At 43.1% G+C, this 25,980-nt stretch overlaps 1 protein-coding gene across 1 annotated transcript in view; it reads right to left on the bottom strand.

Moving 5' to 3' along the window:
- The window catches only part of AKAP6 (A-kinase anchoring protein 6), a 391,946-nt gene that overhangs the window by 24,816 nt on the left and 341,150 nt on the right, over positions 1–25,980 (bottom strand). Inside the window, 1 exon segment of the mRNA XM_038407981.2 lies at positions 25,394–25,609. Coding sequence (XP_038263909.1) covers positions 25,394–25,609 — 216 coding nt within the window.

Genomic DNA, 25,980 nt, shown 5'->3' with positions numbered 1-25,980 from the left:
CCAATTTTTGAGGCACCAAAAGGAGGACTTCTATAGGGGAAAAAACAGAGATTTTCCATTCCCCTCCCCCTATTTATCCTTCCCTCCTCTCAGCCCCTTTATTCTATCTGCAGTATTTGATTATACAGGTTCTTATAACAGCGCCCATCCCAGCAGCATGGCCAAGATCTCGCACTAAGATCTATGTGGGCAGATTCCTGTACCTATGAGGAGAGCCATAGGTTTCAGTGGGGCTGTGCTCAATTGTGGGTGTCCATGCACAGGGTTTTTCAGTGGAGGACCGGGGTAATTGATGTTCTGTCATTGTTCAGTTTCTCACAGGCATGTCAATGCTTCAAGTTCTTCTTGACACTCAGAAATAAAAGGTGGAAGCAATACAAATTTTGGATGTTAAAATGACACTTCTCTCTAGTTCATTTAGCAACTTTAAAAAAACAGAATTAATAATTGTAAGGATTTTTAAAGGGAAAGCATCAATTTGAAAAAAAACACCCAGTCCTATCTGCAAAATGTTTATTTACTATAGTTACTAGTAAGTTGGATTATTGTCATTCAAAAAAATCAGAGGAACACTCCCTCCCCTCCAATTTTTTCCTTTATTTTTAAAGTTTGTTTAATCTGCGCATTAGGGACCACTTTTGGGTCAATCAGCTGTATGCCTGCTCCGGGGAGTTAAAGGGGCATAGGGAGTCCCCTAACTTCCCTCGATGGGCTACCCAATGTGCCACATATTGTGCAGGGAGAAAGTGAATGCGAAAATGTGGAGTTTTGGCTTCAGCCCCTTCCCCTTCAACACACCAGTCAGCAGAACTGAGCCAACATGGAAAAGAAAATAACCTATGCCAGGAAAATGGCTGGTGTAGCTTACTTCTCCCACGGATCACTGGAAAAGCGGGGACTTAACTGGGTCACAGTTTGGTCCCTGTTCTGCTCCTGGAGTAGCATTTACCCAGGCTGGACTGCAAGCCCTTTCTGTGTGTAGGCAGTTGGGCCCCAATCCTACAACTGGATCCTCCCATGGCTTCCTGTGCAGGAGACTTCATCAGTTTTTCGCTTACTGAAGAGACTTTTAAACTTTTAGACTTTAAACTTTTAAACAACTTTTAAATGTTGTCAGAGTAGGAGGAAAACTTTTTTGAAGTTTTTCAGAAGAAATATTCAGAATACACTATTTAAAAGCTGCTCTGTCAGGAACTGGATTTTTTTTTTATTAGGCAATTTCACAAGATTCACATTAAGAGGGTTTCTTTAACAAAATAATTCAAATATTGTGACCGTTATGAATCCAAAAACAGGCTGCAACGAAAAAAGGTGACACCTTTTTAGTTTCATCATATTGTCATCCAAATAGATTTACAATCGTCGACCTACATGCCAAGTTGTGTAAGTGGGCTTTTTTTCCCTGATGATAACATCTGGCTACATGGCACATTTTACTGGCAGTTGTTTTTGCTGCTTTGTAGTTTTCTTTTCATCTGTCAAGAGGTTACATGACAGGGTTTTTTGTGCTCCTGAATGTCATTTTGGTCTCACCTTTGCTTTTGTGGCATATGTGCATTTTTCTCCTCCTTGTGAGAGAGTCCAGCACAAATCCTTAATGAAAAGCCTAGAAAGAGGATTCATAGTTTCACACAAAAACAGAAATTTGCTATGCACTTCCACATGCAGTAAAGGCCAGTTCCTAAGGTCTTACTCAGATAAACTCCCATTCAAGTTAGTGGGAGTTTGCCTACAGCAACATCTTAGATTTGGACCAAAATGCACACAGTGACCTTACTAACAGGAGAAAAAACAGTCTTTATGGTTAAGGCACAGAACTGGAGATCAGCAATTCTGTGGCTTTGTCTACACATAAACTTGTGCTGATTTAACTAAGAGCTTGTCTACACAGGCAAACTGGCGGAACTACAATGGTATAATTATGCCAGGGATCAGCAACCTTTCAGAAGTGGTGTGCCGAGTCTTCATTTATTCACTCTAATTTGCTTTTGCATGCCAGTAATACATTTTAATGTTTTAGAAGGTCTCTTTCTATAAGTCTATAATACATAACTAAACTATTGTTGTATGTAAAGTAAATAAGGTTTTTAAAATGTTTAAGAAACTTCATTTAAAATTAAATTAAAATGCAGAGCCCCCGGACCGGTGGCCAGGACCCGGGCAGTGTGAGTGCCACTGAAAATCAGCTCGCATGCCGCCTTTGGCATGCATGCCATAAGTTGCCTACCCTTGAATTATAGTTATAACTATACACCCCAAAAAGTCACTTTTATTCTGTAACAGAGTGTCCACACAGAGAGATATAGCTAGAGCAGTATGATATTACCACTATAGTTCTGCCAGTCAATCTCCCCATAAACACAAGTCCCCCTCATGTCCAAGAGAACTATCTGTCTGTCCTAATGATAAATCAAGGTTCAGGAGAATAATTCTTGGAAACTGATTACAATGGAAAATACTTCCCTGACATTTTGCAGGCTCCTTCATTATGGAAAATTATATGTTCTAAATGTGGCAAGCCTCAAACTCAGCCCTAATCTCCCATGGTAAGAAATTCCAAAGCAGAAGGTCTCCACTGACCCCTCTCTGTCCCAGAGCTTCAGGCATCTTTTTCTGGGCTCCATTAGCTGAAACATTCCTGTTGACTGTAGCGAGTGATACTCAGAGATAGGGAGACCTGGAGTTTAGTAGGAATAGGGCTTTGAAGAGGGCAGCCAGAATTTTGAACTGGATCTGGAATTGCAGTGGAAGCAAGTATAGGGTTCAAAGCACCAATGTTATATATTCCTATCAATTTTTCTTATTTAAGAACTGGGCTCGTATGTGTAGTAACTGTCTTGGCTTCTGTGTAACCTACCTAGGTAGCCCAAGATAAAATGCTTTGCAGAAATTCAACCTCTTGGTGACAAAATAATGGACAACTGTGGCCAAGCCTGCATTTGAGAGGAAGGTAGCAGTCTGGCTAGGTAAAAATGCACATCTTTCCACAACTGCTATTTGGGTGTTTGTGAGTGGTAACAAGTGTAGATAGGAATCAGAGGTTGTACAGCACGGTAACAAGTGAAGAGCAGAGGGCTATTAATATTAATATTGTTAATATGCCAGCTTGAAATTTAATGTGTACAGCTCAAAGGCTTCCACATGACTTAGGAGAAACTCTGAGTTTCTCTGAAACAAATATTTGTGATGCATTTTTGTGTAATGTTTAGAGATATTGGAACACTTTTATGGTATCCGATTCCTTGATAAATGAAAGTTCTTCCCCCCCCCTTTTAAAATAAAAAAGCATTTTTTAAAAATACAGCTTCTTTCTGCACTGTTGAATAAACCCACTGGATTAGCTGTGACTCCATAAAGTTTAGGAACTCATTTATTATGTTGCTAGATCAGACACTGCATTTATTCACACAGTGCATCTATAAAACCTAGCTTTCATTAGAGCTGTGGGGAGGCCCAGTCTTTCTCCCTTACTGGAGAAGGTGAAGCTCAAGAAGATAATTAAGCATGAAACAATGAGGAGGCTTGCTGGGTAAGCAGTAGTGTGAAAACAGTTACTCCTCACAAAAGAGGGGAAATTAGCTGGCTGGATAAAAAAGGAAGTGTCAGACTGGAAGACTGAAAGGACTGCCAGCGTAAGTAAATAGTTCTATGCATCATTAATGCAATTTTTTAACACTTAAATGCCACAGCTGTCTAAATTTAAATGCAGCTAAATGCTATGTGGTGAGAGATTAGTATACCATGTTAAAATAATTTATTTTAAACTTCCAGCTTTCATCTTTCACTAATCTTAGCCTTCCTGACTACAAAATTCACCAACCTCTCAGTATTGTATCCTTGTTTACAAAGCCAATGTAAACAGAGTATTCTGAAGTGATTCCGTTTGCTCATTATACCTTAACAAACACATTATTTTCCATTCTTAATACAGATATTTTTGTGAACAGAAACTTTTTGATTTTGCTCTTTTGCAGAGTAAAGACTTACGATGTGTGCTTCCTTTCACAACTTCCTTCTACCCGAATCGTGTTCCCTGAAGCAGCCACATTTTTGGCACAAGTTCAGTTATATGCAGTGCCAAAAGAAACAGAATAAACAAACACTGCTTAATGCAGCTGGCTAGGAAATTTACATATTACTGCACACCAGCATGAAGACCTGAATATGGATTAGAGCAACAGTGATGACACAAATGTCATATAGATAAAGTGAAACAAAATTCAGCACATCATTACTTACTTTTACTGATGATTTACATTTTACTATTTTATATATATGCATGTATATTTATACATAAATATTGATGTAAAGGTGTATATTTATATTTTATATGCATTTCTGTATATGCCTCATTTTACAAAAAAACACATTAGAAATGTTTTACACAGTTTAAAAAAGGGGTACAATTTTTCATATTTCTCCACTAGTAAAGCCAGTCTGCCCTATCATATGTCCAAATGTACAGACCTCTGAGATAGAGAAACAAAATAACTAACATTTTAAAAACTCTAAAGTTTCTTAAAATTGCTTTTGTATATATAAAGCTATTACAGATCTAGACCTTGATCCTGCAAGCACTTATGCATATGTGTTAGAAGGATATGTAGCTCCTAAGATAAAAGGTCCTACAATATTGAATGTTAAGGGCCCAATCATGCAAATACTTCCACACATCCTGAAAATACACATGCATAAGTGTTTGCAGAATCAGGGTCTTAAAATCCAACAGTACAGGACCTTTTAAGGAAGAAGTAATTACTGTGCAGACCACGGGGAAAAAAAGATTCCTTCCCCTCTTTTAAAAATATTTTCTTTATTAACTCTTCAAAGAGAATATTAAAACATAAGTGGAGATCCTACCCTTAAGGCACTCATTGCAGGATTGGGGCCATAAAAGATACAATGCAATGAGCAAGGCATTTCAATTTATACAACAGTCATTTTCAAAGGCTCAAAAGCGTCCAAGTCTGTTACGTTATATTTTTTAGCTTCTGTTTTTCTATCAACATTTTTTTAAAACAACGCTGGCCCAGAGCATAATCATGAGGTCAGTGAGTGTTAGGTACAAATATAATCTCCAGAATATTGCTTCTAGGAGAGACATCATGTAGGAGAGACATGTTATAGCACAATTGTATGAATGAATCCATGCCACACCTTCATTCTGGTTGGAATACTCAGGAATCAGAACCCACTACTAGGTTCCAATTTTCAAAAGCTTGCAGGTTCCATTTTAGACACCAAAATAAATGGTCTAGAAGAGCTCACGTTGAATGCTGAGTTCTTTTGGGGAATCTGGCCAGAGTGTCACAATGAGAGCTACTATGTGCTGAGCACTTTTGATATTTGGCCCTTAGTTGACTAAATGGGAACTGAGCTCTTTTAAAAAATCTGGCTTCAGTTGTGGGTACTGTGCCTTTGAAATCTGACCTTAGTGTATTTTCCTGTATTTTGTTATAGATCTTTTTTTCTGTACTAAAACGGCAGTTGACAATTCTTCTAACATTCTGCATAGATTGGAAGTGCATTAGATTCCATTTTCTGAATATTATATATTTTGCTACTAAGACTAACCTCAGTACCCATTCTTTTTTTTTGTTATTCAGGAAGGATTTATTCAGCCAGCAAGTTCTAATATACTGACTTTTGGAGAAGGGAATGTCTTTGTGTTCAGACCTGTAGAAATACCTTTGCATATACAACTGCTGAGGAAATTCTGTGCTAAAAAATTTAAAAAAGCTATCCCCACCAAAAAAAATCCTGTGCACAATATTTTAAAATTCTGCAAAATTCTGCATATTTTATTTGTCAGTAAATAAATGTCAAAACTCCATCAAGGCAGTGGGAAACACAGGCCACTGGCTGCAGAGAAATGGGAGATCAACCTGCGGCCACCCTCTGCCTGAGATACAGACTCCCTGGTGAGGGCTGACCCAATCCTGACACAGCACATGGGTGGGGCTTGCCTCAAAAACACCCCAGGGATCTGCCCCTCCATGCCAGATGCACCAAGATAGCCAGTGAGAGGGAGAGAGCCTTGCACACACTCCAAGCCCTGGCCTCCGATCCAGATGTGGGGCAGGGAGGCTCAGCCTGGCAGGGTCCAAGTGTGGAAGGACTTATTATGTGGGGATCCAGGTGTGGGGTGAGAAGGTTCTATGTGGGGCAATCTAGGTGTGGGCAGCTTGGTGGGGTGTCTGGATGTGGGGGGGCTTCTGGATGCACAGGGGCTTATTGGGGGAATGGGCTCAGTGAGGGGTCCAGGTGATGGGGAAGCGGGGCTTTCAGGGGTGGGGAATAAGGTGCAGCTAGTTGGGGCTCAGTGAGCTGGGAATTGGGTGTGGGAGGCTCATCGGGGTAGTCCAGGTGCAGGGGGGGTGGGGCTTGTCAGGTGGGGGTTTGATGTTGAGGCTGAGCTGATGGTGGTCAGAGTGGGCGGTCTGGATACGGGGGTGAGGGGCTCATCCAGAGTCTGGATGCAAGAGGTTGTGGCTTGGCAGGGAGGGTCTAGGTATGGGAGGCTCCAAATGCACAGGGGTTGGGTGGATGAGGGAGCAGCTCCCCATACAATGACTCTTCCCCCCCGCAGTTGAGGAGTGATGGGAGCAGGAAGTGGGGTTGGAGGATGGAGTTTCCAGCAGCCAGGGGAGGTCCTCCTCTTCCCCCTGTCCAGCAGGGACTAGCAACTAAGCCTAGCACTGGGTGGGAGCCACCAACCAGGACATACCCAGCCCTATCTCCCCCACGGTGATTTACCCTGCACCAGCTGCTCCAGGCACCTGAAACGATGCACCTGCTCTGCTGGGGAGGGGTGCATGACTGCTCTTGTAGCTTTCTTGTCAGAAAGTCATTTTTTTTGCAGGGAAGCAAATAAATCTACGGGAGACATGAATTCTGCATGGGCACAGTGGTGCAAAATTCCCCCAGGAGTAATATATTACTACATTGTTGTTTATTTTGCAGCATGGAAAAAAAGTGGAATAGATTATATGCTAGTTGGTGGCATATCCACCATTTACTATAGTTAACTAAATCTCCCTTATACAGAGACTCTGATGTTGATTGTCCCCTTTATAGATGGTTTAAAAACTCCAATTTCTGTTCTTTTTGAGATTGAATATTGCCCATTCTGAGTCTAGAGCTAGTGTGATTATTGGATGAAAAATGAAGTTTATGAAACATTTTGTGACAGGTTGATTTGAAAATATGTTAGTTGTTAGAAATTGCGCAGAAGTTTATAATGTTAGATTCAGCTCCAAAAGGGATGGTTACTGGATGAAGTGCCAATCAGACAGTCCAATGCAATTACCCACAAGGGCGTACACTACATATGCAGTGGTATTCATGTGCTAAATTAAAAAACCATGTGGTAAGTTGCATTTATCATGCACTTTTGATGATCTCATCATGACAGCATTCCAAACCTATGAATAGCTGTACACGACTATTTTTTTTTTAAAAAAATCAGCTTGGCAAAGAATTGTTGTCTTCTTTCTACCAAATGTTAAATTCTCTCACTCCAAACCCAAAACTGGTTTGTGGCACAAAATGGGAAATATTCAGCCTAGGGACAAGTCTATTGCCTGGATATATGAAGGGAGGACAGGAAACACAAGATATGGTTTAATCAGGCAGCAACTTTATTATTAGATGTCTGGGATTACCCAGCAGATAAATGTGTACAGTGCAGGTAACTCCATGATCATTTCAATATCCACCCAGGGACTTCCACCAACCCCTTCCCACATTTCTTCTGTTGTGGTCCCCCAGCCAACCCATTGCTGGGACCTTACCATCCCCCCTACCCTTGAAAAAGGGTTACGGTGGGCTGTAAGTTAAAGGGATTGGCTCCCTGCTGTACCAGTTATAGGAGCCGTGACCCCCCCTCCCCCATTCTGCTCCTTTAACAAACACCTCCTTTTTAAGTCCTTTACAAGCCATTTATCTGGTCACTGTATCCCTTCCCTATGGAGTACCTGCACTGGACAGCCGCCCCACACTTACATAATGAGTTGTGATATCATAGCCTAACTCCCTTCCCTACTCACCATAACAAAGCCACCCCCCCGCCCAATCTTTTGTGGGGAAGGTGAAACCCCCTGCTGCCCCCCGCACGTCACTCACGCCACCTTGGCCAATCTGGTGGTAAGGGAAAAATTCCTTGCCTGCCCCCCTAGAAAGGAGCAGTTTGTGCAATGCCCACATCCGGTCCTGACCAAACCTGACCAAACCTATTATTTTGCCCACTCTAAGGGGAGGGAGGATGGGTGCTGCTCAATCTGGTCTGGGGAAAAGAGGCTTTTCTTCCTAGGCCTGCCCCTTATGAACTCCCCAGTCCTTCTGGTCCCTGGGGATAAGTCAGCGTTGCCACGCTGACCCTTTTGAAGCAGCTTCTGAGTCCCGCTCTCACCTCTGCTTGTAAAACACTATACCCCTTCCCCCCGGCAAGCTAGACAACAGCCCCCCCATTTAAAGGTGTGCTATGGTCAAAATCTTTTGCCTGTATGACCACAGAGATGGGAGCTTTACACACCACTGGAAAGAAGGATTCCCAGCTCCTCTGAGTAAGATAATACAGCACTGAAGGACCTTAGAAGGTCCTGAGATATTTGAGTTTAAAATTATGAACATTTAGTAATTTTTAAAGACATTTTAATTGTTCCCTCTCTTTGTGTCTGTGACAAAGTGGGGATTTCCCCTCGTTATGTTGTATGTGAGCCTATGTGAGTTTTACTGTTTTGCATGAATGTTGTGTGTGCCTCAGTTTCCCTGTGTATTGCACCAATGTCTAGGTGGTGGGAATGAGGGTGTGTGACTTCTGCGGGGGTTGCTCCAGCTGTCTGCACAGATGCTATGGCCTCCCCTTTGTAACCTGAGACCCAGGAGGGGGATGCAACCAGGTGACTCTTGGCCCAGGAAGTGAGACAAAGGCTGGAGGCTGAGTAATGGGTAGGGCAGGGGCCAGGCAGCTGCAAGTGAGTCAGTCTCAGCTGGCTTGGGGCACTGGGGGAGGACCAGAGCCCTGGCTCTGGGCTCCCCTCCCCCCAAGATGGACTTAATAAGAAAATAAGAAAGGTCCTATTGGGCCAAACTAAAGGTCTATCTAGCTCAGTATCCTGTCTTCCAACAGTGGCCAGTGCCAGGTGCCCCAGAGGGAATGAACAGAACAGGTAATCATCAAATAATCCATCCCGTCGCTCATTCCCAGTTTCTGGCAAACAGAGGCTAGGAACACCATTCCTGCCCATTCTGGGTAATAGCCATTGATGGACCTATCCTCCATGAATTTATCTATTTCTTTTTTTAACCCTGTTATGATCTTGGCCTTCACAACATCATCTGGCAAGGAGTTCCACAGGTTGACTGTACGTTGTGTGAAGAAGTACTTCCTTTTACTCGTTTTAAACCTGCTGCCTATGAATTTCATTTGATGACCCCTAGTTCTTGTGTTATGAGAAGCAGTAAACAACACTTCCTAATCTACTTTCTCTACACCGGTCATGATTGTATAGACCTCAATAAAAATAGGTGGCATATGCAACATTAATGATGTTGTTCAATGTACAAATCTTATTGAGACATGTTTGGAATTATTATAACTCATTGTGGCTTTGACATTTGTAAGAAATATTGAAATCTTAATCTCAGGATACAAAAACTTTAAACCACACCAGACATTTTTCATATATATACATATATGTCATATAAGAGAATGACTCCATAGTATTTATGAAGAAAATAGAAGGCTCTTCAGTCCATGAAATAGATTACTGAAAATTGCTCATGAGAGCAACTGAAGGACACTGATGCAGATATACCATTTTTACCCCATTCTAACTTGCAATATGGTTTAAAACAACTATAACAACAAAGCATGAAAGGCCTGATACTGCAAAACTTTACCAGTTGCATGGCTCTTTTTACCTTAACTACTCTGAATGAAGTCAAATACTCACAGTAGTAAGTAGTACACCTGGTAGTGAATGAAAGAACAGGCATCCAAGTTTTAATTTAAAATATACTGGAAAATGTATGTTTGTGTGATTTACATTGCATGTAGAATGTTTTCCTTATAAACATGGCCAGCCTGAAGTAAATGAAGTAAACATTTCCACTCTTACAAAGAAAGCCAGTTTCTAAAGGTAAAAACTGGAATACTTTCCAAAACTGCACAGAAAAGTGTGCGCTGTATCAAGAAATAGGAAAAAAAATCAAGGAAGAGTCTGGGGGTAATTAAGTATTTGCAGCAATTGATTTCCTCATTAAAGTAACTCTTTTCTTTTAAATTAATTCCATTCATCCTTTTGTGCTCATGTTCACTGAAGTAAGCAACTTTCAAACGATGTTCCACAAATTTGGCCAGATACTATGGTGAGGGTGGAAGGCTAGATGTGTCAGGGGCTTTGTAAAGGGATATAGGTCAGAAAGACTTTCACCTCTCGGTCAATATTTTCAATCCAGCTGAAGATGAGTAGTCACTGAAATTTGTTACTATTTGATGGCTGTTCAGTGACCTATGAGAAATGTACTTCTTGGTTTCAGTCCACTGGAATCCATATCACACTCAACACAACCACAATTAGCAATACATGCTGCCTTTTTTGGTATTTTTAACAGAGAGAAAAGGACTTAATGGGCACGACCTATTATCTTAACCCTAGTGGTTATCCTTCCAGATCAATGGAAAGCTGCACTGGTGAGAGGCAGTGTAGACAAGCCTATACCACCGTTGCTTATGCTGCATCTTTTCAGTGCATGGAAAGAGGATGGCAGTCCCCACGGCAGTCAGCTCTGTTCCTCTCTTTCATGAATACAACGGAGCAACAACAGATAAAATAATTAAAAAAACCTCTTACTAATCGATGTTCAACTATGAATGGTATCACTGACTAAGCAGATACCTCTTACCTACTCTAAGCCCAACTCCACACAAACTATACATGGGCAAATCCCCCCCCCCCTTCTTAGGGTTTGACTTTTTTAATCAAATAAATGAGCAACAAAATCTAGTCCATGGCTTCTTCCCATGCTTGACTCCTCAGCCTACCCCCAAATCTTCTCTGCCTAAGGCCCAAGGGTAAGCTAGTTTGGGAGCATGCTCCTTTTCTTTTTTTTCCCTCCACGCCTGATACTGCTGGCAATGTGCAAAGCGGTGCTGGCTTTAGCACCTATCCCCTGAACACACCATTGTCACCTTCATGCCTCGTCCTGCCTGGAGCTTGTTCCTCCTGTCCCCGGCTTCAAACTGAACTTTATTTAAACTGAAATGTGCCAAATAACATGTTTAAAATCAGAGCCACAGCAAATGATCTGACCTATTGGCAGTGAGCTCAGATGATCTCCTTTTAGCTTCCTCAGCTCACTGCCATTTTCCTGATAAACGTAATTCATATTATCAGCCTGAATATGTCCATTAGCCTTGTAATGGTTTGTAATGAGGATATGCCACGCTCTGATGTGTTAAAAATGCCATTTGGAAGGCTAAATGGCTAAAAGGGTGTGATATGGAGTTTCTCACCTCTAGATTGTTGGTCAAAACGGGGGTCAGGTTGGTAATGACTGAAAGTCTTTTACCATCAGACTGGTTGCAGACTTATATGAAATGATTTGATGAGTTTGGTTTATTGGTGTCTACCTCACAAAACCACCACTACATTTGGCACTGATTGACATCCTTAGCAGACAGATCAAAGGATTTCAAGGACAAGTACCCTCAGCTCTCCAGTGGATCATACAGGAAGATCCTCCAGATGGCCAGGTATCTTGTTTGTGAAGGGGTGTCGTTTTGGAGAGCACGAAAGTGCCACTGTTAATGCTGTAAATAAATGTAGCACTTCAGCTACCAGGACAGTCAAGCTTAGCACCTGTTTTCACTCAATTTAGCTGACATCTGCTCTATTGTGGTTCTTTCCTTTTCCATCTAGAGGGAAGCAGGTGGTGTTTCTCAGGTGGGTCTCTTTCAGAAGTCCTACAGAGATCAAATAGACTAGCACCTGCCACTGACTCTAAAATCACAAAAGTTCATTTTTAAAAAGCTGCCACCCAATACAACAGGAAATTCAAATTTTGACACCAGCGATTCTGATATGATGATTTGAAAAACATGACTGTGACATGAGGAAATGAATAGGAATGTGGTGGCTTTTTGTGAAACAAGCTGAATGCTGTATTAATGTACTGTCTTCTAGGAAAAGTCATTTGTAATTTAGTAAATATAAGGAATTAAATAATGACTTTGGTAGGGCTTGATTTTGTAAAGCAGCTGAGCACTTTGTACAAGATATTGAATGTCCACCGATTAAGATAATGGGAAAGCTGAGGATTTTCAGCACCCCTCAGGATCAGACTCTTATATAGCACTTCTAAACTTTACACAAGATTTTTTTCAACTATCTCCAACCTTACAAAAATAATGGCTTAATTAGACTCTTTCAGCTGAGTGAGTTTTTCTTTAGCGGTGCTACCTAACAAAGTAACAACAACAAAGTAATGGAGCAATAACTAATACATTTGTGAACTCTGGAGTTTAGAACAAGTATCAGTCCATTGCTATTTTTTTTAAATGTTGCATCAATGAAAAGGACACAGAAAAAGTGAGGGGGAGATTTAATTTAGCTCTGAATTCAGCATTTTAAAAAACTGTTTTCTTTTCCCAAATGTGCCAGTGAGGAAGGCGAACAGAGGAAAGGGATGAGGATATCAGCTCAGCAGCCATACAGCAGTTTTTAACATTTTGTTTTTCAAAAGTCCATTATAAAGACTCAAAGAGGAGACTGGGAAAAATCTCAAACAGCACATTAAGAACTGTCTTCCCCTCCTAAGAAACAAGCATCCAAGAAAAAAGCCCATGGAAAAGAGAGCGAAAGAAACCTTTTTTTTTTTTTTAAAGTGAGCTGTCTCACCATTACAGATTTTCCCAAGTCCTTACAACTCTAATTAAAATGTGGTAATTGGTTATGTTACCTCAATTACCATGACGCATGGACATTGATGCAAAGCGACACCAATTGAATCCCTTGGGTGTTATACCCCAAGGCCATCCCATTTATTGTGGCCTTATTATTTTCAATTATGTGGCTGGATGTACAGCATACTTTCAGAGCCAATACACATGGGGCTTTTTCTGGACATATAGTGCAGTGTACATACAGGACGACTCAGGAGATAAAAAAAATTTGCATGAGGCACAGAAGTGAACGTTAACATCACACAAACACTCAAAGATAGAAATATTTAAGAGGTATTACAGGGCAGCTTGAAAATTAGAGCATTCTGAGTCTAAAATATCTTGGCTGAAAATATCTATTTTATGAGTCTGATTAATACTGCCCCCTCAATAATTAGCAATCTCTGTTGATTGAGAAAAGAGATTATGGATTTCTGCATAAAAGTGATCAGAATTCTACACTTATTGCATGAGCAGAGTCCATGACATCTGTGGGAGCACTGCTTATGGAATGAGCACTGCTTATGGAATGAGCAGCTTCTCCAGTAAGTGAGAAGGGTAAGGATTTGGGAGGTACACACTTTGGGAGAATAACAATGTGAAAATATAGATTTGGACCACAGTCCTTGGCAGCACTACATGTACTTTGTGCTTCTCCAGCAGTGTAAAACAGCTGCAATGACAGCCAAACTGGCTGGCACAGGTTTCTGCTTGTTTGGGTAGTGGACTTTCATACTAACCCCATTGTGGCCCATAGTGTAAGGGGGAAATCCAGGAGGCATGTGGCCAGGGCATCGCTACACCTGGCTATCTGTGGCTACTGGAATGACCTATTGAAGCCATAGGTGCAAGTCATGCTTGGGATAGCCTTGGATGGCAACAGGATCAGGGTAACACAAAGGTAGCAGTAAGCAATCCACCCTCAGCTAACCTCAACACAGCTCGTACAGAACACTGAATCAGGGCCTTGACCAGGTCTACCCCAAATCTTCTTTCAGCTATTTAGTTTTTTCACAAGTGTCTCTTTGTCTTATAAGAAAGCTGCTAATAAGGTCTCTTTCAGTGTATATTATGTGCCATTTGTGTGGTTCTGAAACTAAGAATTAGGAGACCATAACTGCAAAATACAATAAAAGTGGGGTGGTGACTAACAAAAAGAGGGATCTACTGAAAAAAAGAAAAGAAAAAATTGTAATTACTCAAATATTAGAGCATATAACTGGTGCTATTTGACAGTCCTGTTGGCAGCCTCAGTACAGAGGCCAAGGACTGAATGAAAACGGTGGACTGAACTCTCATATACCAAGTGGTGGTTCTTTCAGAACTGGGAGGAGGCGCATTTGCAGACTAGCATGGGGAGTCTTCCAGTGACATATCATATATAAATAGGGCTCACATTCTGAATCATTCATAAACACGTTTTGCTTCTTTAAAAAAATAGGACTTTAAACTTTATATTCCAGCACTGGCTAACTGAAAGACAGCTGTTAGAGATAGGAGGTGATGTTGTGAGGACAAGAATGCGATTGGCTCTTAGTACAGTTGTATTTCCAGCTAGATTAAGTTAAATGCAAGGATCTCAAAGTGCTTTAAAAATGCTAATGGCTTAAGCATCACAATATCCCTGTGAGGTAAGAAATTATTATTCCCATTTTACACATGGGAAAACTGAAGCACAGATAAAGAGTCTTTGTCAAATCACACGGTGATCCCAGGTGTCCCAACTCCCAGTTAAATTCTTCAGCCAAAAGAATTTTATTGTTTTTAAATTAAATCATTATTTTACCTAGCCTCTTTAACCTAGCCAACTTTTTTCCCCTTTGAGTGATTTTGAATTATAATGCTACTTACTAGATGTAACTTATGCATCATGAGAGGGTCATCTTTTGCCAGACTTTGGGGTCTGCACTACATACTAATACCTCTTTGTTATGTCTAGGTTTGTGAGGCAGGCTATTGCAAGGATAATGAAAAATTCAATAAAGATTTTTTTAAGGCATCAAGAAATAAAAGAAATTTGAAAGAAACCTACAAACCCTTTGTAATTAACTCCAACTTCGCTTTCGGAAGGGGATAAGCAATCAAAATAAGAAGTAACCGAGGATAATAAGTAAGAGTAAAAAGATAAAGGAAAATTCTGGTACACAAATTAAGAGGAGAATGGAAGATGCAAGCAACTCCTGCATCTCTGTATGGCAACATAATCAGCTGTCTTATTTACTGTCCGAGAGTCAGATGCCATCGGAGGTATAAAACATCTCATTTGTTTTTATAAATTACAGTATATTGTGGGCAACCTCAAATAAAGACTTGTTACCAGGGCACATATTGTTTATGTGCCAAGACTGGCATCAAGTGCAGAGAGATGGGGAAGCAGAGGAAGCAATCTTGGGACCATCCCAAGAAATGACTACACAGGAACTGAGTGAAAGGAAAAGCTATAGCATGCCAACTAAGGACTGGGGAAGAGTAAGAACCCAGAATTCTACTGAGGTTAGTGCATCTTTCAGTGCTGAGAATTCAAATGGTTTTATCAACCTCAGAAACCTGTGGATACTGCGATGTTTATACAATCATATTATAAACAAATCCACAACAAGAGACTCCGAAACGAAATACTGCCCTAAATGAAAATTAAATGAGCATCCTGATAGTTCTTAATATCTTCCATTTCTCAGGAGAGAGGAAGGTATGACCCCTACCCAGTTGCAGACAACTCAGTCTAGCACACAAGTTCTGCTTCCCCCAGGCAAAGTGGGAACAAAGCAGTTTGCAGCTTGTGAAGTTCCATGGTATCCAGACATCAAGTAACACAAAGCACTTGTACAGTCTCTCTACCTCAGCTCTCAATTGATTTCAATCCCAAACAGAGCCACAAGACTCACTTTGCTCCTGCTGCAACAGCAGTGCTGAACTCTAATTAGCACATAGTAGCTTATTTAGAATAACTGCATCTCCAAATAGCAAATAGCTTACAAGCTGTTCACGTGGAAGAGGAGAGAATATGCTCTCTCTGAAAAAACTTGGACCTCTATTCGGTAGCCTCCAGGATTTCTCACAGTTGCATCTTGCTCCTGCTCCAGGCACGAGAGAACAGCTATACTTACTACAGCAACTATAAGTTTTAAGCATGAAAAAAAATATCCAATAGCCTCTTTGCAGCAGCTTGCATCTCAGTGAAATATAGTAGAAACCCAGGTCAGCCTCTCTCTGGTAATTGTACTCCCATTACAGCAGCCTCCAGCAACTGAGCTTCAGAAATTTTTAGAACTGCATTTGTTCCGTGCTTCAAGGTAAAGACAAAAGCTACTGTACACTCTTGCTGTTGCAACTCCAAGCTTCAACTAGTTTCTCTACAGCAGGTCCACTCAACAAACCAGTCCAACTCTACAGTCCTAGGTAATGGTTTCTTAGAGCTATTGCTATCATTTAAAAACATAAAGACAAAAATAAAAAAATCCCAAAATTGCCTAAGGGTTGGATCAGGTACCAGACATTGCAAAAAATAGAGAAGGGCTCATAGACCCTTAATCCAATTTTTCCCAAAGAAAAAGTTCTGCTATTATTCTTTTCCCCATGATTAACTCTCCTCTTCTAATCCCTCAATGTGCTCCCTTTTCACAACCATATTTTGCTGCTGACCTCCCTTGCTTCTATTCTCAACCTCTCACTCTCTTGGGATTGTTCCCCTCAAAATTCAAGCATCAGTAATCTGGTTATTTGCCTTCTCAACGATCATCTCCCTTCTTCCTCTCATATCTAAGCCTAAGTGTGCCATCCACAATTGCTACCTCAAGTTCCTTGCACCCCCAATTTGGTTTTTGCCTTCCACTCCATTGAAACTGCTCTCACTGAGATTTTATCTGTTCCTTGTGTGATGGGGCAAGGCCAGAGGGCTATAGAAAAGTAGTGGGAGATAGATATATTAGCTCCAGGCTAAACAAATCCCTGGTACCAGGATAAGTGAAATGGCAGCTGCTCCAGGTCAATTAAGACACCTGGGGCCAATTAAGAACTTTCCAGAAGGCAGGGAGAATGCTATGTTGATTGGGACACCTAAAGCCAAACAGGGGCTGGCTGAAACTAGTTAAAAGCCTCCCAGTCAGTCAGGTGGGTGTGCAGTCAGGAGCTGTGGGAAGAAGTTGTGCTGTTGGAGAGGCTGAGTAGTACACACCATATCAGGCACAAGGAAGGAGGCCCTGAGGTAAGGGTGAAGTGGAGCTTGAGGAAGCGAGGGCTGCTGTGGGAAGTAGCTCAGGGAATTGTACATGTCATGTTTCTAAAAGGTCAGCTACCATAGCTGATACTATTAGGGTCCCTGGGCTGGAGCCCGGAGTAGAGGGTGGGCCCAGGCTCCCCCCCAACACCGCCTTTGACCCCTGTTTAATCACTAAGACTGGGAGACAACAGAGACTGTGCAAGGAAGGATAATTTCTCCTCACCTCCCTCACTGGCTTATGATGAAAATGGCTCAGTAGACTGTGACCCTTGTCTCTAGAGAAAGAAGAGTTATGTGGAGGGTCACAGTGAGCCTCTGTGGGTAGCGAAATCCACCATGAAACGCGGGACCCACAGAGGCCAGGACAGAGCTTTGTCACAACTGGTGTCAGGAGTGGGACTTCATTCACAGTGTGGTGGAAGAAAGAGGTTTAAAAAAATGCACTGGGGTATTGGATTTTTTTTTTGTTTTGGTTTTTGTTTGTTTGCTTTATACCACAATGGAGGAGGTAGTAAAGCTCTGGTACAAGCCAAGGCAGCCCAGCAGGAGGCCACCGGGGTTCAGGCAATGGCACAACAGGAGTCTATGTGGCTACAGCAGGAAACCAATCAATTATTGATGAGCCAGGTGACCCAAGATTGTGCCCTCTTGAGAGAGTTGGTGGACCAGCTGAAGATCCTCACCACCCAGGCCCGGGGGTCCGACGGGACATGAACCCTGAGGGCCACTGGTTGTCTGCCAAAGATAATGTCAGGAGATGATGTAGAGGCATATCTCCTCTCATTCGAAAGGACTGCTCAGCATGAGGCATGGCCCCAGGAGCAGTGCGCCAGCATTCTCGCCCCTTTTTTGTGTGGAGAGGCCCAGAAGGCCTACTTTGACTTGCCTGCCACGGATGCCACTGACTATACCCGTCTGAAGGCAGAGATCCTAGCACGATCAGGGGTAATGGCAGCGGTAAGGGCCCAGAGGTTCTATGAATGGAAATACAAGGAGAACAAACCCCTGAGGTCCCAGCTATTCGACCTCATACACCTCACACAGAAGTGGTTACAGCCCAAGATGTGCAGGCTGGAGGAGATTTTGGAGACCCTGGTCATAGACCATTACATGCGGGGACTGCCGCCAGATCTCCGCAAATGGGTAGGCCAGAATGATCTGTCCACGTACGACGAGATGATCACACTGGTAGAAAGACGGATGACAGCCAGTGAACTGACCCAACTACCCAAGGAAGGCCTCTTTCGAAGCAAGCACCCGACCCCAACCCTGGAAGGTTGGGAAGCCAAACCACCTGGGGAGTCCTAGGTGGAAGAAGGGGGGGGGCGAAAAACCAGTGGGGACCCCAGAAGGAAGGGATTGGCCTGAGTGGGGGGAACCCTGGGACTAAACCCCCTAACCCCCGGGATAGGGGAGTGATTAAAAGCAATTATAGATGTTATGCATATGGGGAGTGGGGACACATAGCAGCACCGAGGAGCCTATGCAATGTAACCTGGGGGACTGGGAGGTCCCATGTTCCCTTATCCACCTCATGGGGGTCGCATTAGCCCCGCATAATTACACCAGGCAAGTGAGACTAAATGGAGCAGAGACTACAGCGCTTGTGGACTCTGGGACTGCTATCACCCTCATATCGGGTAAGCTGGTAAAAAACAATCAGCTGCTACAAGCCAAACACGTAGCAGTGACGTGCGTGCATGGGGCCGTGAGCCATTACCCCACCATCCCAGTGGAGATAGAGGTTCAGGGAAACCCCATTGAGGTGACCATGGGCGTAGTTCCTTAACTCCCATATCCTGTAGTCATTGGGAGGGACTATCCAGGGTTTGATAATTTACTACCCACAGAGAGGCTGGAGGGAGGTGGGGACCCTGAGGATAGCGACTCGACACCGAGGGAATGTCAACCCCTGATGTTCGCTGAGATTTCTCAGGATCTGTTCTCAGCGCCCTGAAAGACCCGGAAGACAAAAAAGGAGAGGAAGGCCGTAAAGGCCTTGGGAACCCGGATCCTGACCCGGGGCTAGAAGACCTCCCTAGTAGGCAGATGGACGCGAGCAGCCAACAGAGAAACTTCCGCCACAGACGTGAGCCAGAAGCTGCCCCCAGCCATGATGGCTGCGAGCCATTGGAAGAAGCAGAAGCCAGCCCCGGGAGCTTGGGCAGGTTAGTCTGGGGAGAGAGACTTTTCGGCGGGACCAGGCGGAGGACCCCAGATATGATAATGCCAGGAAAGAGGTGGCCGAGATTGATGGGATACCCATGGATGGAAAGGTCCGGGCTCCTAGACCTTACTTTATAGTGAGGAAAGATCTGTCCCGTGTGGTGCAAATGCAGGAGCAAGAGATACAACAACTTCTGGTGCCACGAAAACATCAAAAAGCCATATTGAGTCTTGCCCACAGTCACCTGTTTGGAGGACACCTGGGGTAGAGAAAACCCAGGCACGGATCCTGCGGAGGTTCTTCTGGCCAGGAGTACATGAAGATGTCCGGCGATACTGCATCTCTTGTCCGGAGTGTCAGTTACATAGCCCTCGCCCGCACTTGTGGGCTCCTTTGATACCTCTTCCAATAATAGAGGTTCCTTTCGAATGGATAGCCATAGATCTGGTAGGGCCCCTAGAGAAGACAGCTCGGGGCCACCAACATGTGCTTGTTGTACTGGACTATGCAACCCGGTACCCGGAAGCTGTTCCCCTATGCAACACAGCTTCCAAAACAATAGCTAAAGAGCTAGTATAGATCTTTGCCCGGTTGGGCTACCCAAGGAGATATTGACTGATCAAGGGACCCCTTTTATGTCCAAGTTGATGAAAGATCTCTGTTCATTGCTCCATGTACAAGCCCTACGGACCTCTGTATACCACCCGCAAACAGATGGCCTTGTGGAAAGGTTCAATAGGCCCCTCAAGGCCATGATCAAGAAAGTGGTGAGCTGGGATGGGAAAGATTGGGATACTCTATTACCTTACCTCATGTTCGCCATCCGGGAGGTTCCGCAAGCCTCCACGGGTTTCTCTCCATTCGAACTACTATATGGGCGCCACCCTCGGGGCATATTGGATATAGCCAGAGAAGCCTGGGAAGAGGAGCCAAATCCCGGAAGGAACATAGTTGAGAATGTACTGCAGATGAAAGATCGGATAGCCCGAGTTACGCCCATTGTACGGGAACACTTGGAGAGAGCACAGGAGACCCAATGAACCCAATATAACCACCAAGCAAAGCTTTGACGGTTCCAACCAGGGGATTGGGTTATGGTACTGGTGCCCACAGCAGAAACTAAACTGTTGGCCCAGTGGCAGGGACCCTACAAAATGATCAAAGCCATGGGAGAGGTGAGCTATAAGGTGCGGCAGTCAGGCTGCCAGAAATCGGAGCAAATTTACCACATCAATCTTCTAAGACCTTGGCACGATCGAGAGGCATGCTTAGTCATGCAGGAGACCCTTCCCCAGGAGGATAACTTACATGAGCAAGTGAAGATATCATCCGACTTGACTCCGATCCAAAAGATCGAGGCAGCCGACATGATTAATTGCAACAGAGATGTGTTCTCTACAGGGCAGATGACGGAGACCTATTACCATATCTGCATGATCCCCAGAGCCAAGGTAACATTGAGACCCTACCAAATCCCAACAGCCAAAAGAGAGGAAATCAAGGCTGAAGTAAAGAAAATATTAGAATTAGGGGTTATTGAAGAATCTTGCAGTCAGTGATCCAGTCCAATTGTTCTAGTGCCTAAACCTGACGGTACCATGAGATTCTGTAATGACTTTCGCCGACTGAATGAAATATCCCAGTTTGATGCATACCCCATACCACGCATCGATGAACTGGTTGACCGACTGGGTAATGCCCTTGACTACACTGGATCTGACAAAAGGATACTGGCAGATTCCTCTGACCAAAGAAGCTAAAGAAAAGACATCATTCTCCACCCCGGATGAGCTATTCCAGTACACCGTCCTCCTTTTTGGGCTACATGGGGCCCCGACCACATTCCAGCGCCTCATGGATAAGCTGCTGCACCCCCATACTAGTTATGCAGCTGCATACGTAGATGATGTCATCATCCATACGCCAGACTGGGGAACCCACTTGGAGAAATTTGAGGCAGTATTGCGCACCTTAAGGCAGGCTGGCCTCACTGCTAATCCTGCTAAATGCGTCATAGGGCTAGCAGAGGCTAGGTACCTGGGATATATTGTGAGGAGGGCATAATGAAGCTCCAAACGAATAAGCTAGAGGCAATTCAAAACTGGCCCCGGCCGATCCGAAAGAAGTAGGTCTGTGCGTTCCTAGGCATGGTAGGCTACTACTGACGGTTTATTCCCCACTTCATCACTAGGGCAAGTCCCCTAACAGACCTGGTGAAGGCCCAAGGTCCAGACATGGTAAAGTGGACTGACGCAGCAGAGGGGGCATTTACAGATCTTCGGACAGCCCTCTGTAATGACCCCGTACTCATAGCCCCGGACTTTAATAGGGAATTTATTTTACAAACAGACGCTTCCGAGGTGGGGTTGGGAGCAGTTCTGTCGCAAATGGTGGGAGAAGAGGAATACCCAATCCTCTATCTAAGCAGAAAGCTTCTCCCAAGAGAATAGAAATACGCAGCAGTCGAGAAAGAATGCCTTGCTGTCAAATGGGCTATGGAGACACTGCATTATTACCTCTTAGGCCGGTGATTTACTCTTGTGAAGGACCATGCACCCCTCCAGTGGATGCAGTGGAATAAGGAGAAGAATACAAGGGTCGCCAGGTGGTTCTTATCCCTCCAACCATTCCAGTTCCGCATATGGCACAGGGCTGGATGCCACCATGACAAAGCTGATGGTCTGTCACGAGCATACTGCCTGGCGTCCCAAGTTGCCCAACTCAATGGTGTTGAGCGGGCGGGGGGGGGGGGCGGGATGTGTGACGGGGCAAGGCCAGAGGGCTATAGAAAAGTAGTGGGAAATAGATATATTAGCTCCAGGCTAAACAAATCCCTGGTATCAGGTCAAGTAAAATGGCAGCTGCTCTAGGTCAATTAAGACACCTGAGGCCAGTTAAGAACTTTCCAGAAAGCAGGGAGAATGCTATGTTGATTGGGACACCTGAAGCCAATCAGGGGCTGGCTGAAACTAGTTAAAAGCCTCCCAGTCTGTCAGGTGGGTGTGCATGTCAGGAGCTGTTGGAGGAAGTTGTGCTGTTGGAGAGGCTGAGTAGTACACACCATATCAGGCACAAGGAAGGAGGCCCTGAGGTAAGGGTGAAGTGGAGCTTGAGGAAGTGAGGGCTGCTGTGGGGAAGTAAGCCCAGGGAATTGTACATGTCATGTTTCTAAAAGGTCAGTTACCATAGCTGATACTATTAGGGTCCCCCTGGGCTGGAGCCCGGAGTAGAGGGTGGGCCCGGGCTCCCTCCCCACCTTGACTCCTGTTTAATCACTGAGACTGGGAGACAACAGAGACTGTGCAAGGAAGGATAATTTCTCCTCACCTCCCTCGCTGGCTTATGATGAAAATGGCTCAGTAGACTGTGATCCTTGTCTCTAGAGAAAGAAGAGTTATGTGGAGGGTCACAGTGAGCCGAGGCTAGCGAAATCCACCAGGAAACTCGGGACCCACAGAGGCAAGGACAGAGCTTTGTCAGACTTTCTATATCTTGAGGCCTCCAGCTCATCAACCTCTCTGCTGCTTTTGACACAGTTGATCTCCTTCTCAACATCTGACCACCTTCTCTACATTTTCTCCTTCTTTAACTTTTGTGATACTATCCTTTCTTGATTCTTCTTCTATGTCTCTGGCATTCCTACAATGTTTCCTTTTGCAGGTCCTCTTCCTGCTATGTTTTGCTTTCTGTGGGAGTCCAACAGGGCTCTACCATTGGCCCCTCCTTTTATCCCTTTATTGGGTGGTTACATCTGCTCATGTGACTTCAATGGCCATTTTTAAACGGATGACTCAAAAATTAATTTTTCCACTCCCTATTTGTCTCCCAACATCTAATCCTATATCTCATGTTGTCTCTCAGATGTCCCTTCCTGAATGTCTGTCAACTAAAACTAAACATGGTGAAAATTGAACTCCTGGTCTTTCCTCCCCAAACTTCTGCATGTTCTTATTCACTTTTGCTACTGAACACACTATCACCCTCCCTGTCACTCCAGTAACCAGCATGAACGCCGACTCCTCCACCTCCCTTGCACTTCACATTCAAGCCTGGAGTCTTCTCTCTTCTTTCTCAAAAACATTTTTAAGATCTGACCTTTTCTTTCTGGTCATAGAGCTCGAGCTCTTATTCAGTCCTTTTTATCTCTGATATTTACTGCATCCTCCTCTGGCCTCCTTGATAGGCATACTGCACCCGACCCCAAGCCCATACAACACACAGCTGCTAAAATCCTCTTCTTTGCCCTTCACAGGGGCCATGTCACCTCTCCCCGCTTTCATTGGCTTGTGCTTCTCCTCCACATCAAGTTCCAGGTTCTTATCTTTGCCTTCAAAGCCCTGTGTAACTCTGCACCTCTCATTATCCACACTTGCCTTGTTCCTTCCCCACTACTCCAACACTTATGCTAGCCTTGATATCCTGTTTTTTCTGCTTTACTTTCTTCTATGTTATCTTCTACAAAGACGTCCCCATTCTGTAATAATCCATAAGGCCACTGTCCTCATTCATTTCCTTCCTTAAGTCCTGCTTATACTGCAACACCTACAAGAAATTAGACAACTAATCAATGGCTAGATAGCCGGGCACATGGGGTTAGGCTTAGATACATAATCTTTTTTAAAAAAAACCATGCAAACATCAAGATGTGAGCCATTCATCACCTCAACCACTTTGCTTTTGTGCTGTACCCCTTTCCCACACACTATATCTGTTGGTCTTTTGAGACCATTAGCACTTTAGGGAAGGGACTTTTGATGGGTCTGTAGAATCCCATGTACATTTTGGGTGCTATATTTATATAAAAATAATAAACAACTCAGAGAGATCTATCACTTTTTGTTTTTCTTTTAAGTGGAACTTAAAAAAATGTGTTTTAAAAAAAAACAACCTAACCCCCCAAAAGTTAACATTTCATTGCTAGTCACTTAGACTGTCAAGAAAGGGGTGGATGTCAAGTAATCTTTCCTATTTTTAAATTTATTATAACCTAAAAATTATGTAAACTAAAATATATGTTGTTCATTCTATTTTTATGATGCACGTCAGTACCTGTATTGCATAGGATTATCATCATTGCTCCTGTGATTGCAATACTCACACTTCAGCATTAGGACAGTGACACAGGACATGCTGGGTCAAATTCATCCATTACTGTCAATGGAGTAACAATAGGGATATGGCTTACTGTCTAAATCTAGTTAATCCATTCTAATATGGTTTTATACAGTACAAGACCTGTATAATTGACACCACTTAATTGATAGCATAAGTAATATAATATTTTGCCTCTTAGGGATTGTTTCCTAAAAGAAGAATAGATGAATACATTTTCCTTATATTTTAAGTAGTACAGAACTTATTACATACTCAAAATATTTTGTCAGTGTTTTCCAACCTTTTCCAGTCTGAGGCACACTTACTTCATAAAAGATTTGTGTGGCACACATCCCTGTGTTAAAATTATTTTAAAAATCGCTTACTTTTAATGAGAAATCTGATGTAAGGTCTGTCTCATGCACATCCACCTGAAGTGCAACAGCACAAAATGCAGTTTGGTTGTGACACTAATTAAAATGAGTTTTTCCTTGCAAGTGACTTTTCCAAAATTCCATGGCACACAGCTGGGAAACACTGTCCTATGTGAAGAATGCACCTAGTGATAGGCTGGTGCTAAAAACATTATTAACAGTGTACAGAACTTTTATGAAGTATCATATTCAATAAAAAATTATGGGCTCAATCCTGCTAGGTTCTGAGTAACTCAACTTGCACTGCTTTCAACTCAAATGTGCCCAGTCCTTGACAGAATGAGATCCCATGTGATTAAAAATGCAGCAAACAGTATATGTATACTATGAGTTTATCTTATTAATCAGTCATGTCCAAATCCAGCACTGGTTTGTGAAAAATAAAGCTTTATTTGTTGACTGTGAAGATCAGAAATGGCATCTTCAGTCAGAAAATCCACTGTAAAATGAATATGTTTGCCATCCACTGGAATGATATCTCCCATGTGACAAATGAAACAATACTAGGTCTTTTTAAAGCAAACATCACTCACCGGGACTTTTCCCAACTTCTTTTGTAGCCTGGTTTGCCACTGGACAGCTTGCATGACAATGGCTTCCCACCTTCTTTCAAGATTTACAATTATCAGCTGCATAGACTGGTGATCTGCATTCAGATTACAGGTCTCCTGGTCATCCAGGAGGTGCTGGCATAATCGCAACAGAGAGGCTACTCCACGACGTCTCTGTTTGATCTCACAGCACAGAGACTGCAGGACAGAGAAATGACAGATGTCAGTGCGGTATAGTCTACAAATGTATAAAATTAACTGTTAAGATTATACTTTGTAGTGCCCAGTCTTCTTACAATATGTCTGTATTCCATTCATTGTTTCCCTAATACTTAATATCAAAGCTTGGTGATGCACTCACAGATAGTAATAATAACGGCAATGAGGCTGCAAAGCTACTTTAAGTCTTCTTCAAATTAATGCCACATGTAGCTAACTGTCTCAATGATGCCGAACGATTTACAGCACATACAGGGTTCCCCCCAACCTCTATTCCATTGGGGCATATCTCTGAAAATTAGTTATCCTGCCAACATCTAGTCATTCCAGGTTTTAAAATGGATTTTAAG

This window comes from Dermochelys coriacea, chromosome 6 (assembly GCF_009764565.3).
Source record: "Dermochelys coriacea isolate rDerCor1 chromosome 6, rDerCor1.pri.v4, whole genome shotgun sequence".
NCBI classification, from domain to species: Eukaryota; Metazoa; Chordata; order Testudines; family Dermochelyidae; genus Dermochelys; species Dermochelys coriacea.
The sequence above is the reverse complement of the archived record's forward strand: the minus strand, read 5'-3'. Positions and strand labels throughout refer to the sequence as shown.